The sequence below is a fragment of the Monodon monoceros genome, unplaced genomic scaffold (genome assembly GCF_005190385.1).
Source record: "Monodon monoceros isolate NGI ecotype Baffin Bay Population unplaced genomic scaffold, NGI_Narwhal_1 Super_Scaffold_12, whole genome shotgun sequence".
Classification (NCBI taxonomy): Eukaryota; Metazoa; Chordata; class Mammalia; order Artiodactyla; family Monodontidae; genus Monodon; species Monodon monoceros.
The window spans coordinates 30,839,159-30,855,079 of NW_021703768.1; the positions used below are offsets into that span (position 1 = coordinate 30,839,159).

General features: G+C 32.3%; 1 protein-coding gene across 2 annotated transcripts in view; it reads left to right on the plus strand.

Annotated features, from left to right (window-relative positions):
• The window catches only part of NIPBL (NIPBL cohesin loading factor), a 187,460-nt gene that overhangs the window by 133,592 nt on the left and 37,947 nt on the right, over window positions 1-15,921 (plus strand). For both annotated transcript variants that reach the window (XM_029218162.1, XM_029218163.1), the window contains exons 23-32: window positions 287-419; window positions 1,545-1,688; window positions 3,835-3,924; window positions 5,021-5,235; window positions 5,347-5,449; window positions 6,068-6,166; window positions 6,268-6,414; window positions 8,673-8,807; window positions 9,563-9,661; window positions 10,478-10,531. In XM_029218162.1, coding sequence (XP_029073995.1) covers window positions 287-419; window positions 1,545-1,688; window positions 3,835-3,924; window positions 5,021-5,235; window positions 5,347-5,449; window positions 6,068-6,166; window positions 6,268-6,414; window positions 8,673-8,807; window positions 9,563-9,661; window positions 10,478-10,531 — 1,219 coding nt within the window. The remainder of the gene's footprint in view (window positions 1-286; window positions 420-1,544; window positions 1,689-3,834; window positions 3,925-5,020; window positions 5,236-5,346; window positions 5,450-6,067; window positions 6,167-6,267; window positions 6,415-8,672; window positions 8,808-9,562; window positions 9,662-10,477; window positions 10,532-15,921) is intronic.

Sequence of the window (15,921 nt, forward strand, 5' to 3'; positions counted from 1 at the left end):
TCATAAGAATTTATAGTAATCTCATAGAAAAACAGTGGTCATTATTTAAAATGTGTTACACTTACCAGAAAATTATGTTAATGTCAATAAATGAATTCCCTGTAGTAGGGGGAAAAAAATGAAGATTGAGAAACAGATTCATTTTAAACCATATTTTATTTAAGGTACTCTCTTATACCATGTTTAGATGTGAGAGAAGAGGAAAACTTAGTTAACAAAAGTTTTAGTCATATTGGTGAACATGTCACCTAAATTCACAGCCTTTCCATTATTTATCTTTGAACAGATGTGGTAGTAAGCAAGGTGAAGAAGATTACAGACCACTATTTGAAAATTTTGTTCAAGACCTTCTTTCAACAGTCAATAAGCCTGAATGGCCAGCTGCTGAACTACTCCTTAGTTTGTTAGGGAGACTGTTGGTAAGAGTATAGCATTTAAAGATTATTAGATTACTAGAAGACAACATAATGAGGATGTACTCTGATTCACAGATGATGAATTCTTTAAAAATGTGTAAGGAAATATGACCATTGCATCTCTATTTCTGCATGTGCATAACTGTACACAATACTGTCAGTACCTCGTAGAAACTTTGAAATGTTGTGACTTTCGGTGCTTTCATTTCATTACATAAGATAACAGTGCTTTAAAAAACTTTTTTTTGTTGTTGTTTTTTGTTTTGTTTTGTTTTGTTTGGAGGTATTGTTAGTTAAAAGCATCTCAACACTGAGTCATAAGTTATTGTAGTTAATTCATTTCAAAGCATGAAACTGATTAATGTGAACTCTGTCATCTTTAAGAGTATTTCTAAAAACATGACACGTTTTAGTCCTAATGTAATATTGTATTAGGGAAATGCAAAGAAATACTATTGTGATTTTTCTTTTTATCTTTAGACTACATTTGGACTTGTGCAATTGTTACCAAGTTTTGGGGACCTTACTTTTTGTCAGCTGGAAAACTTAATACTATTCTGAAACCAAGATAATTTTTCATAGGCATCAGAATTCCAGCCTAACAAATTCTTACTCAGTAATAATCCCATTTTATAGAGTTTAGCCTACATTTAAAGAAAGTGACTGTGTTCTTAGGAAGGTTTAATTTTATATATACGTGTATATATATATGTATATATACACGTATATATATATATATATATACGTGTATATATATATGTATATGTATATATACACGTATATATATATATATATATTTTTTAATGAAAATGTTAAAAATTCCAGAAACTCAAAAGGCAATTACTGGGAGTTCCCTGGTGGCCTAGTGGTTAGGATCCTGGGCTTTCACTGCCGTGGCCTGGGTTCAGTCCCTGGTCAGGGAACTAAGATCCCATACGCTCTGGGGTGAAACCAAAAAAATAAAATAGAATAAAATTTTTTAAAAAGTCAATTACTTTGTGGAAAAATATGACAGGGGAAAAAAGTGTTTAACTTTCAAATAATACAACATAGATTTGGTATTTATAAGTTGCTATTAAAAATAGTATAAATCGGTTAAATTAAAACAAAATTATTTTTCATGTGTAGGTTCATCAATTCAGTAACAAGTCAACAGAGATGGCTTTAAGAGTGGCATCTCTTGATTACCTTGGAACTGTTGCTGCACGACTGAGGAAAGATGCCGTTACAAGCAAAATGGATCAAGGGTCTATAGAACGAATTTTAAAACAGGTATTGAGATAAAGAATTTGAATTTGGGGGATAAGTAATAGTTAAGTACTTTTTTTAGATATTCTTCTGTTAGTGTTGCATTTTATTTTGTAGATTCAGAATAAAATCTTACTCCTAAAGATGGGCTTTTTCAAAAGCTCCGCTGAGAAAATTTATACTGTAGGGTGAATTATGTGTAACAGGAACTTTCAGATGATTTATATAATCCTTAATTTACTTTCTTTTTGTGAACTACTGTTATGAATGTATGATGGTATTTTTCTATTTGGTTTAACAATACCTTTTTTTTTTTTAAACTATGGACGAGATGGTAGTAATACTAAAAGTTACTTAAGAAAATTGATAGGTAAATAATCTCCAATCCTACCATGCACAATGTTTTCATTTTCTTTCTGCTCTTTTTTCTTTTTTTTAATGTCCATAACCATATCCATTGCTGGCCATGACAAATGCCTCTAATTTTTTTTCTTGTTACTATACTTTGTATTTTGAAATAATTTTAAACTTACAGAAAAGTTTTAAGAATAGTACAAAAAGTTCCCATTAATCTTTCACCCAGATCCCTTAGTGGTTGACATTTGCTTTATCATTCTTTTTCAAAATATACACGCATGTGTATCTGTATATGCATTTTTATTTTCTTCTGAACCATTTTGAGCAGACAGGATGCCCCCATGACCCCTGAATTTCAAAGTGTGATTCCCTGGACAAGCAGCACCAACTTTTACATCACCTAGGAACTTGTTAGAAATGCAAATTCTCAGGACTCTCTCTGGAACTACTGAATCAGAAGCTCTGGTGGTGGGGACAAGCAGTCTGATTTAACAGACCCTCCAGGTGATTCTGTTGAATGCTGAAGCTTGAGAACCACTGCTTTGTGTATGTTTTCTACAAACAAGAACTCTCACTTAAATATCCACAGTACAGCTATGAAAAGCAAGAAATTACCATTAATATAATACTACCATTTAATGGAATATTACCATTCCTGTTGTATTTGATAGATTATCATTTGTTGCTGTCATTATTGTAACACTCAAATTGAACTAGATTTGACCAGTGGGAGCCCCTTTAAAGTGCCTTTTGTATCTTTTTGATATCTTCCCATCTTTCCTTGAGGATTTTGTGGCCCAAGATGTTTCAGACTCATCTTTTACTTTCCTTGTGCCAGCCCTGGAATCAGCCATTTCTCCAAGTATTGCTGATTCCTTTAATTGAAGAATGGTAACTAGGTGATTTTCAGTATTTCTGAGAGTAGACCTAGGACCTCTTATTTGCCACATACGACCATGTACTGTACACTGTAAAACTTGAGGGGAGTGATCCTTGGTAAATATTTTTATGACTCTTGACAGACTTCCGAAAAGCTTTTGGAACTTTACAGTGTACTAGTTTACAGTTCTATGACTAATTTCTGAATGTATCCATTTCACTATACTCCAAGAACATAGGTTATTCTAATCTTTGTTTTCTACTTAGATATATTCTTAACCATATATTTGGCATTTCACTTGGTAAACCAGAAAATAAGCTATAGACATTAATGTCAACTCAGAGTTAATTTCTGCTTCTGTATTGTTCTTGACAGAACCAAAGACTCAGTCCCTTTCTGATTCTAGATCAAATGCACAGCTCAAATATACCTACTGTATATTTAATATCCTACATGAAATAAAGTACTATTTTATGTTAATTGCAAATAAAAATATTTCTCTTTCAGAATGTTTTTTTAAAATAATATCCCAAAGACACCTGTAACACATAATAATTCAGACAATAATTCGTTTCCATTTACTAGATTAAAAGTTTGGAATTATCTCTTACCAAACAGAAAACCAGTGCTAGGACCTTCCTACCTCTGAAGATTTACATACATGTTGTTCTAATAATTATTATGTCAGCTACTTACGAGCTTCTTTAAAGAAAGTTAACATGTAGTTCATAAAAATAAAGGTTAACCTCAGCTATTAGTACACTTCAGCTATCAATATATAATGTTTTTCAAAAATAGTATTCTTCTGTTTCTTCCTATACTTATATTTTTATCATTTATCAGATTTTTCCCTCAGATTTGTATGTGCAACTGGATGATTTGTTAAAAAACATTAGTAGTATCTTTTTCGTTACTACTTGGTTTATTTTGTAGGTTTCAGGAGGAGAAGATGAAATCCAACAGTTGCAAAAAGCATTGCTTGATTACTTGGATGAAAACACTGAGACTGATCCTTCACTAGTGGTAAGATTCTATTCTCCCTTTTTATTGGAGAATTTACATGTTTGTTTCAAACTTGGTCTGTAAGAAAATTGAGAAGTGTTGTGAAGAAGAAAGTTGTATTGGAATCTTGATTTATAAAACGGGTACATGATAGTCTAAACGAAAAAGAATGATTATGGAATGATTTGTCTTAAATGGAATTCTGGTACAGATATTGTAGTTTACTAACATTGTGTGACATGGGAAATATTTGGAAATCTTTCCATAGGTTATCTTTGAGACCAAGTGAGGTCATTTGTCCAGGTGGTGCATGAGATGATCTGTTAGCATATAAAAAGAATATTAGAATTTTATATCTATATTTATTTTTAACTATAATCCTTAATTCTGTTTTTTTATATATTAGGTATCCAGAATATTAGTAAAAGAAGTTTATATGTAAAATTTATACACTATATTGGGGCACTTTTTAATTTTTTTTTTAATTGATGTGATATGCATCTAAAGTGGTTGGAGATAACTAAGCTGTTCAGCCAACTACTGCAGGTTTTCAGTCTTTGTGGAAAGGAACAGATTATACAGTGATGTACGTCAATTATTTCTCAATAAAAGTGAAAAAATAAACAGGAACAGATTAAAAGGAACAGATTATAGGTGTACCTTAGTGTTAATATATTTCAATAATAATTGGCTATGTATTTCTTGAAGAAGTAAGGTGAAATTTTGAAAATAACTATAGAGTCTTCTACCTTCAGCATTTTATCCATGTGTTCTAAACTTTTCTAGTTGACCCATCATCTCTAATTTTACTGACTCGTTGTGTGATACCGTCCTTAGTTAAGTAGTTATAGTAGTATTGTAGACTTAATACAGTTGTGTTTATAAAATTATCTTTTGACGTCATTGATATAACTGTTAAGACAAAGTAAAATAATAAGTTTTCTATCATTTAGATATTCTAAATGTTCTAGCTTTCTTAAAATCTGTCTTTATCTGATGGAAGTTTTTTTAAATTAAACCTTGATATTTGTATTCCTGATTGTGAACACTTTATCAGTAGGTTGGAAATTTTGTTACTAATTTCATCAAACTCAAATCTCACCAAATTTCTTTCCAGTTTTCTCGTAAATTCTATATAGCCCAGTGGTTCCGTGATACAACTCTGGAAACAGAAAAAGCGATGAAATCACAAAAAGATGAAGAATCATCTGAAGGAACACATCACGCAAAGGAAGTTGAGACAACTGGTCAAATTATGCATCGAGCTGAAAATCGGAAAAAGTTTCTTAGAAGCATTATCAAAACCACACCTTCTCAGTTCAGCACATTAAAGTAAGATCCAAAGAGAAACCATCTTTACTTTTTCAGTTATCTCTTTGATATCTATTTACCTACTTTACAAAAAAATTAAATAAATTAAAATTTAATGACTTTTTGTTGCAGGATGAACTCTGATACTGTGGACTATGATGATGCTTGTTTGATTGTTCGATACTTGGCCTCTATGAGGCCGTTTGCCCAGAGCTTTGATATTTATTTGACACAGGTAAACTGCACCAGAATTCCTTATACAATGAAATTGATTTTTCTAATTCTGGTTACTTGCGTTTGAGTATGATGTCTATTTATTGTTGAGAACAGATATTTTAAAAAATCATGAAAGTAACATTTGTTTCTGTGTTCCATATTTGTTAAAATATCTTTGTTCTGCATGCCTTTTACCTATTGATTCTTGTTTTACAGATAAATGGATATGTATCTGTATGGTACAGGTAGAGTGATGGTATATAGGTAGAGTGATTGATGTTATAAAAATATTCAATTCCAAGTTATTATTTAAATGATACTAAATATCCTTGATTAAAGTTACAGATAGGAAGGTTTCAGTGGGGCTACAGGTTCTTGCAGATGAAGCATAGCAATAAAAAACAGGTTTAATTGAGAATGCCAGGATAAAGGAAAGTCCCTAAAGCATAGAATGCCTTACCATGTTTTAAGTTAAAGCTTTGGATCAGTAAGATAACAGATCTTTTACTCACTTATATAAAAATTAAAGGAAAGTGAGTATGATATTTATTTTAATTTTTTTGCATGTTTTCTTTCTATATTTTGTTAAATGTTATGTGTTCTAAAATTGATGAAAATGTCAATATTTGCTTGGCAGATCCTTCGAGTTCTTGGTGAAAATGCAATTGCCGTTCGAACAAAAGCCATGAAGTGTTTATCTGAGGTTGTTGCTGTAGACCCCAGTATTCTAGCAAGGGTAAAGAGGAGCACAGATGATTCTTTTTATTTGAGTTTTCTATTCAAATTAAAATATTAGTTCTACTTAGTATAAATTACGTTTTCTTTATTTTTCTTTAGCTGGATATGCAGCGAGGAGTTCATGGACGATTGATGGATAACTCCACTAGTGTCAGAGAAGCAGCAGTAGAATTACTAGGTCGATTTGTCCTTTGCCGACCTCAGCTTGCTGAGCAGTATTATGATATGCTGATTGAAAGAATATTGGTATGTTTGTTATGTCATTTTTATTGTAATTTATGAGTATAATTTTGCCTTCCTAATGTCACTTTTTAAAAATGTTAAGCTAGAAATGTAGATATCAATTATGTATTTATATTACCTAATCTGTAAACTATAGCAGCTTTCTAAAGAAGGACATATTTCAAGAGGAGGGCTGCTCAATATTGTAAAACAAATCATTGGCAAAAATTGGATTCCTTTTTACAGTTACTCTTGCCTTTTGATTATGCCAGTTTACAATGAGTAAATGATAGGAGCTACATGGCATAGTTAAATATTTTGGACAGGAATCTAGAGTAATTATATATGTACATATATAAACAGGAAGAATTGTTTCAGTGAGAACTAGGTATAGAACTTTGGTGTCTGACAGTATTTTTGGCCATTATGTATATTCGCATGTTTCCTGAAAGCTGAATTATGACAAGCTCAGATACCTGCAAGTTAAACAAGAAAGTCATTTGAGTCTTAAGACCAAACTTAAGAAACACTATTCTAAGATATTCTTTTCTTCTATGTCATTGAATTCTCTGGCCCTGAAGTATTTCCCTGGAAAATGAAAGAATGAAAAAATGAAACACTGGCATTACAAAATACCTGTAGAATTTTCATACCACCCACTGCAGACATATTGATTTCTTCTGTAACTCAACAGAGATGCATTAGGTACAGGATTAGGTACTTCTGAAATGATAAGAGTTTATTTTATCACCTTTAGCCCAGCATTAGAATACAGTGTGACTGAGAGTTACAGATAATTTCATCTTCAGCTAGCATAAAATCTTGATGGAAACAAAGAATTTTAAGGAAAGAGTGGAAGAATTCTTTCCATTTTAGTGCCTCACTCTTTTCAAGAGTGAAAGACAAGCTCCTCAGGATTTTCAGATATAATGAACTCTGACAGTGTCTACCTTAGTAATGTATCCTAAAATATTTTCACAATTGCTAAATTGCATAATGGAAATAATTTTACACAATAACTGTTCGATGCTTTTTATTTTAAAAATGCTTTAATTATGAAAACTTGTAAAGTTAAAGAAAAATATTACAATGAACACCCAAGTATCCACCACAATATTTCACCTCTATTTTTTTTTTAATATATAAATTTATTTATTTATTTTTGGCTGCGTTGGGTCTTCGTTGCTACACACAGGCTTTTTCTAGTTGTGGCAAGCAGGGGCTACTTTTCATTGCAGTGCGCGGGCTTCTCATTGCAGTGGCTTCTCTTGTTGCAGAGCATGGGCTCTAGGCACACGGGCTTTAGTAGTTGTGGCATGCAGGCTCGGTAGTTGTGGCTCGCGGGCTCTAGAGCACAGGTTCAGTAGTTGTGGCACATGGGCTTAGTTGCTCCACAGCATGTGGGATCTTACTGGACCAGTGCTTGAACCTGTGTCCCTTGCTTTGGCAAGCGGATTCTTAACCAGTGCACCACAAGGGAAGTCCCTCATCCCTATTTTATTTAGAGTATTCTCTAGCTCTTTTTTACACACATCCACCATGACATTGACTAATTTAAAAAGGCCAAGCCAGAGACTTCCCTGGCAGTCCAGTGGTTAAGACTTTGCCTTCCAATGCAGGGGTGCAAGTTCCATCCCTGTTCAGGGAGCTAAGATCCCACATGCCTTGGGGCCAAAAAACCAAAAGATAAAACAGAAACAATATTGTAACAAATTCAATAAGGAATTTAAAAATGCTCCACATCAAAAAACCTTTTAAAAAAAGGAAAATATCATTAAAAAATAAATAAATAAAAATAAAATAAAATGGCCAAGCCAGTATTGTTATTTCCTCATGGTTTTGTTTCATTTAATCTGTTCCTTTGTTTCTTATATTTACTATAAATCATAACATAGTGACAGTGGTTTGAAAGAGTTAGGTTAAACATTTTTGTTAAATATACTTCATATGCTGTTTAAGCGCCAGACACTGTCCTAAAAGTTACATGTTTGTTATCCCATTTAATTTTGGCAAGCTCATACTCTAGTCTTGTGTTCAGTGCTATTTCGTATTTTTCCATGTATTAGATATATTTTAAAAGCAAAGACAACATAATAAAATAACTTAAATTTATAGTAACATTAATAAAAGAGCATATAAAAAGGAAATATATAGACCATGTTTATCATGTTAATAAATAGTGTATATACTGCTTGTTGGTATTTTCTGATTTCATTTTACCAAATTTCACACACCTAAGCATCTCAATTTTTCTGATATTTAAAATACCTTTCTATTCCTAGGATACTGGTATCAGTGTCAGAAAAAGGGTAATAAAGATTCTAAGAGACATCTGTATTGAGCAACCAACATTTCCAAAAATTACAGAAATGTGTGTAAAAATGATTCGCAGAGTGAATGATGAAGAGGGTATTAAGGTGAGATAAAAATGTTGACTACTTTAAATTTCATTTTTTAATTAATATTTTAAATAATTTAAATGTTTATTTTATATAAATTTTGTTAGTTTACATACATATACTTTACAAGTGAATCATCATTTTAGATTATAAATTCAAGAAAAAGACATACTTAGATATTTTTATTTCTAGATCTTGCATTAATTAATAAAATCTGATCTTAACCAATTTAGCAATTATAATATTTAATATCATTGTAGAGATTGCATTGTATATAGGTAGTTTATTATCAAGTTAAATTTATTTTGATTTTCAAATGGTATGTGCTTGGTTTTCTAAATTAGTAAATACTTTGTTGAAAGTTTAATCCTGAGTTCATTAGTGAATTTACGTATATATGATTGTCCCTATATTTCTTTTGGGGGTTTTTTCTTTTGTTTTTTAACAACTTCTCCCCCAAAAGTAGAAAAAATGTGTTCTTAGTTTGATTAAAAGCATTTGAATGTGTACTCTCCAGTTCTATACTAGGTATCGTATTACCCATTTAAAATCATTGCCAAGTTGAAAAATATTATAATTTTTGTAAGTTAATTGCTGATTTAAAAAAAAAACTGAGGATGTCATACCAGTAGTTTCTGGTAATTTGTGTTTTGTTATTTATAGGTTTGTTTTTCTTTTTAATAGTTCTGTTTTGGGCTTTAATGAGAATTGGGGGTTAAGAATTTTGCCACATTCGTTGTAGTTACTTAGTTTGAAATTTTTCTTTCTTCTAGAAATTAGTAAATGAAACATTCCAAAAACTCTGGTTTACTCCAACTCCACACAATGACAAAGAAGCAATGACAAGGAAAATTTTAAATATCACTGATGTGGTAAGAAGGACTGGAACAAGGGTGGTCCCTGTGGATGCAAACCTCATTGAGGTCTGCCTTGTCTTACAAAAGGAGAGACAATGACAAGATATTTGGTTATTCTCTACTGCATCCCTTCCTTTATATTTCTGGATGTACTCAAGGGATGCAAGTAAGATGAGAGTGTTGTTTTCACCTAGCCCCACTTGTTGGCATCCACTGAGTTAAGCGCTGATATTAAAATTCTCCAGATTCTTCCAGTGATTGAAAACTGAAAGGGAAAGGAGAAGTGGGTAAAAAGATAACAATAACCCATGGATGGCAACCTGAAACGAGATAGTAATTTCTACCTTTTTCAGAAAACATGAATTAAGATTAGTTTCATTATGTTTAATTATACACATAAGCCTCAATTTTTCTTGACCCAGAATACTGTTCATGTTTTGAACATAAGAAATTTTATATTATGGATTACATGATCAACTCTGTTTCACTAATGTCTTTAAATCTTCTATCTAGAAGGAAAATAAGAAGCAAACATTTCCTTTTTTAGACCTTACAGATTTTTCTGATAGTATGTGATTCAATAATACTGTTCAGAATGTATACCATTTTTAAAATTTCAATACATTAATTTCTTGAATGTCTTCTAAGATATTTTTAGAATAAAGTTCTTTAACATGGTGAATAATTGGCTCACTGAAAAAATAGTTTACTCTAAAAATAATTTTTTTAATTTAGAACTTTGGATATTTATATACTTGAGGCTACAGCATAGCAAAAGTATATTTTAAAGTAAATTTCTAACTTTGATAGTTTCACCATTTCTCCCCTTAGGTTGCAGCATGCAGAGATACTGGCTATGACTGGTTTGAGCAACTTCTTCAAAACGTGAGTTTTTGTAGACTTTATGATTTAAAAGAAGTTTTTCAGTTATTTTTTAAGTATATACTTCGTGGTAGGGAAAATTTATTTCAATATATTAAGCTGAATGTTTTGGTTAATATCCCTGTTTAATGAATTGTTCAATTGCTTGCTACAAGTAAGTTTTCTAAATCACTAATATTGATATTCTGTCTTCCCATCCTTCTAGATAATTTTTTTATCCCTTTAATCTAGATGATAGACATGAGATCTATAAATAGGTGTATAGATTACATTAAATATATATTTACATTATTTGACATGTTATAAAATATGTAGAATTTCCTATAGTAGTGCAGGATTAAACCACAATTAGTGTTCTTTAAAAATTTTGTAAATTGAAATGTGAATTTTTTTTATTTAAGAATTTTCAAATAGATAGAAGTACCCATCACCCAGCTTCAAAAATTGTTAGCACTTTCCTAATATCTTATTTATCTCTATCCCTCCCCCATCTTTTTTTTTTTAATTTTTTTTTTTTTTGGCTGTAATACCTTTAAAGAAAATCCCATACTTTGTATCATTTCACCCATAAATACTTTAGTATTGATCTCTAACAGAAATGACTTTTTAAAAAATAACCAGAATATCTTTATCATCTATATCAAAATAAATATTAATAAAATTATTTCCTAATATTTAATACCTTGTCGATGTTCACATTTCCCTGATTGTCTCAAAAATGTATTTTTATAGTTGGTTTGCAGTCGCTTTGGTTGACATGGCTGTTAAGTCTTAGTCTATAATAGTCAACCCTTCACTCCTTTTTTCATGCCACTTACATGTTTTCCTGTAGAGTGTCCCACATTCTGGATTTCATAGACCTCTTCTTTCTGGTGTCATTTAAGTTGTTCCTCTGTCCACCGTTTTTTTCTGTAAACTCTTAAGTTAGATCTAGAGGTTTACTAATACTGAAGTTCAGTTTTAGGAGTATAGACAGAAATACTTCACAGGCAATGCTAAATATTATTGCCTCACATCAAGAGGCACATAATGTTTGGTTGTTACATTTTCAGTGATTTTGATTGCCTGGTACATCTGTTATACAGTCTTTCAGGACTGGTTTTAAATGATCATTACCTAGGTTCATTATTTTCAGTAGAAGTTGCAAAATACTGATTTTTTTCTAGTTATTTTATTTATTCCATATTAATTAGCAAGGATTCTTCTTTAAAGAGGAATTTTGTCCTAATATTTGGCTACTGTAATATATAGTTTGTACAGGAAGGGCAGGGGAAATACTTTATTCTTTTCCATTACTTAATCAAGTTTCAGGATAATGAGTTTTCCTGTCAATATCAGTGTGAACTAAAAGATTTTTGTATCTCTGTTTTTTAATTTATTGCAATCATAATTCTTTTTGAAGCTCAAATTGTCCCATCTTTGCCCAGTGGTAGTTCCTTCAAATGGATCTTGTATCTTTTTGGTATAAACTCATTATTCTTCTGTAGCCTGATTACTTTCTGCCTCTAAAAGATGCCCCAGACTCAACTTATACATTTTCTGTCCCAAACCTGAAATCAACCATTTTTCCAAAGAGCCATGAATCCCTTTGGTGGGAATAATCTGGGTGCTGTGGATGTTCATTGCTAACAGGTTGTCATAGCTTTGGGCCTTTTCAGAGGATAGAGCTAAAAGATATATATTTCTTAGAAAGAAAAACAAATCAAGAATTTATATTGATTTTTTTTTTTTTTTTTTTTTTTTGCGGTGTGCGGGCCTCTCACTGTTGTGGCCTCTCCCGTTGCGGAGCACAGGCTCCGGATGCGCAGGCTCAGCGGCCATGGCTCATGGGCCCAGCCGCTCCGCGGCATGTGGGATCTTCCCGGACCGGGGCACAAACCCGTGTCCCCTGCATCGGCAGGCGGACTCTCAACCACTGTGCCACCAGGGAAGCCCTGTATTGATATTTTTAATTCAAATTTAAGATTATGAGATTCTGCTTCTTTGATTTTATTATTTCCTTTAGGCTAAACATCTTATTTCCAAGGAAATGGACATAATTTCCTATTTGCTTTGCCCTACTATATTGACAGTAAGATTACTGGATACAGTTTAAGATTTTTTTTGCATTTCTTTTTATCTGTAGCTCACTAAACATATACCATTAAAAATCTATCATGAAGTAATTTTTTCTGTTCGATTATGTCAACAATTTACTATCTGTTAAGTCTGTTTACTTTTTTATTTTTAATAATACTTTTAGTAATAAAACTGTATTTAGCAATACTTTTAACAATCAATCAAAATTATTTTATTGAGGCATAATTTACATGCAAAAATATTCACCAATTTTAGGGGTACATTTTGATTAACTTTAGGAATTATTTACAGTGATGTAAAGAATATCACTCTTAAAAGCTTCCTTGTGTCTCTTTGTAGTTGATCCTCTCCCCTTGGTCCTTGGAAAACATTGATTCACTTTTTGTCACTACAGTTGTCCCTCTTGTAGAATTTCATATCAGTAGAACCATACAACATGTAGTCTTTTGTGTTTGACTTCTTTTAACTAGCAGAATGTTGCTGGTGTATTAATGTTTTATTCCTTTTTATTGCTGAGTAGTGTCAATAGTATGGATGTATCGTAATTTCTTTATTCACAAATTTATGGACTTTTGGGTTGTTTTCAGTTTGGACTATTATGAATAATCCTGCTATGAATATTGGTGTGCAAGTTTTTGTGGGGATAGGTGATTTCATTTCTTTTGGGTAAATTCCTGTGATCGTAATTGTTGGGTCATGTGGTGAGTGAGAAACTGCCAAGCTGTTTTTCCAAAATGGCTGAACCATTTTGCATTTCCACCAGCAATGTTCCAGTTGCTCCACATCCTCACCAGTACTTGGTATTGTCATTCTTTTTAACTTTAGCCCTCTGGTAGTATGTAGTAATATGTTGCTTTTAAAAAATTTTTAAGATGTCTTTTTTAAGCATATTCATGGTGTTTGCCTCTGTTATCCAGTCTGTAATATCTTGGACTCTCTTCATCAGTCATCTTCCATATTATAATTTTACATGATATATTTGACATCCTTTCCCTCCTAAGTCAAATAATTAGCTCTATATTATAGAGCCTTATGACCGTCTTAGTTATATTTATGTCAGCCATTCCAAAGGGGGCATAATAATTCCTAGAAAACTCTACAGCAATGTTTCATGTGATAATTGTAATAAAAGTTAAAGTAAGAATTAAGTATAGCTATCAGAAATGTCATTAGTTAGTATTAATAAAAAGAATCTAAGATAATATCCCTATGTGTTATTAGCAAGTTGAAAGTAGAAAAGAGAACACTAGATTTATAATCTCTTAGTAGTTTTATATTCTTTATACCTTTACTCTCTAGTCCTCTTTTAGTTCATTGCTTTCTGTTGCACCCTATTCATTGCTTTCCTCCTTTTCCTCTGCCAACAATTTAGTTTACCAAAATGACATTGTGACTTTCTGATACAGTCATTGGACTAGCAGAGCTTAGTTTAATGAAATAAAGAAAACTAAAAAATATTTATATAAATACATCTGATGGAGATATAACCACTCTTAGCAGTTGTAACAGCACTGTGCATAAATTTTAAGAGAAGCTGGGAAGGATACATAGAAGGGACTACTGGAATTGTTTGAAATTCTTGAATCAAAAATAATTAGCACTCTTACTGTTTCCACATGGATTCATGTACACACATTCCATTCTGTCCAATTTCAGATATTTCTCATTATTATTTTTATGTTGGGTCGGCTTCGTATAGATCAGTGATTCCCAATTCATGGAATATGATTTCCTAGGGAAACTTGAAGTACTACATGAAATAGCTTCATATTTACACAGGCATCAAACTCTGTCCACTAACTACATATACACATTTTGTAAATGTATGGAAATTCAATTCCCTTATAACTTAATGAATTCATAGCTTTTTTGTGATTTTTTTTTCAGTAGTGTGTGAAAGAAAAAGTTCTATCATGAAAGTCCTTACATTTTTTTTATTTCTAAAAAGTGGTTCAATTAATTTAAACCACTGTCATAGCCTGTGGTGGGTACACAAAATTAATTTTACAGAGCCACTCATTGTCATCGTTTATGATCTAAGACGACAGCCTTTTTTTAGTTTACAAGAAAATGCAGGTAATGAAAAAACTTGAATAAACTATATTTCATCTGTTCCTGGCCTTTGTAGTCCAAAACAAGATCTCCTTCTTGAAGTTTACAATCAAATACTCTTATTGCCATCAATCAGTGAATGAATAGAGAAACCGATATATCCATACAATTTGATAGTGCTCCACATCATAAAGGAACAGACTGCTGATACATACAGCAACATAGACGGTTAATGAAAACACTGCAGAATGAAGGAAGCCTTACACAGAGGAGTACATACTCTGATTCCATTTATATGAAGTTCGAGGAGAAGCAAAACTAATCTGTATTGGAAAAAATCAGAGGAGTGATTGCAGGGGGCCAGGGATTGACTCAGAAGGGACATGTATTAGTCATGTTTCTCCAGAGAAACAGAACCAACAAGATACTGAGAAAGGGAGACAGAGAGATTTATTATAAGGAATTGGCTTATGTGATTATGGAGGTTCTTAAATCCCACATCTGCTGTCTGTAAACTGGAGACCCAGAAAAGCCCCTAGTATGTAGTTTAGTCTGTGTCCTAAGGCCCGAACCACGGAAGCTGATAGCGTAAATCCCAGTCCAAATGTGGGAGGAGACCAATGTCCCAGCTCAAGTACTCAGAAAATGGTTGGATTCTCCCTTCCTCTACCTTCTGTTCTATTCAGCCCCACCCACATTGGAGAGGGCAGTCTCCTTTGCTGAGTTCACGAATTCAAATGCTAATCTCATTTAGAACCACCTTTACTCACCAACACGTCCAGTAATAATGTGTAACCAGATAACTGGACACCCTTGGCCCAGTCAAGTTAACACTTAGAATTAACCATCACAGCTCTACCCTTTGTTAACTTGGTACCCATATACATCTACTTAAACCATACTAAATCCCCAAATAAAGACAATAACAAGGTCATGATTCTACCTAACATGATACAACTATCATGCATGTAACCAAAAATGCACCAACCCCTTCCCCAGAAGAAGTCCTTGAGTGATGTTTACTCTTCTGATATCCCATAATTTAAGTACTGTGATGTCAGATTAACAACATTTAAATACTATGATATGAAGTCAGTACACTTTATGTTATGTGATAAAGGAATAGGCGGGGGGGGGGGAAGAAAGATATTTTCTCACTTTCCCTCTCCCCCACCTCTGTACACACAACACACACACACACACACAAATGTATTCATGACAAAATAAGTAGGAAATACTCATGGCAATTGAAGTCCTTATTT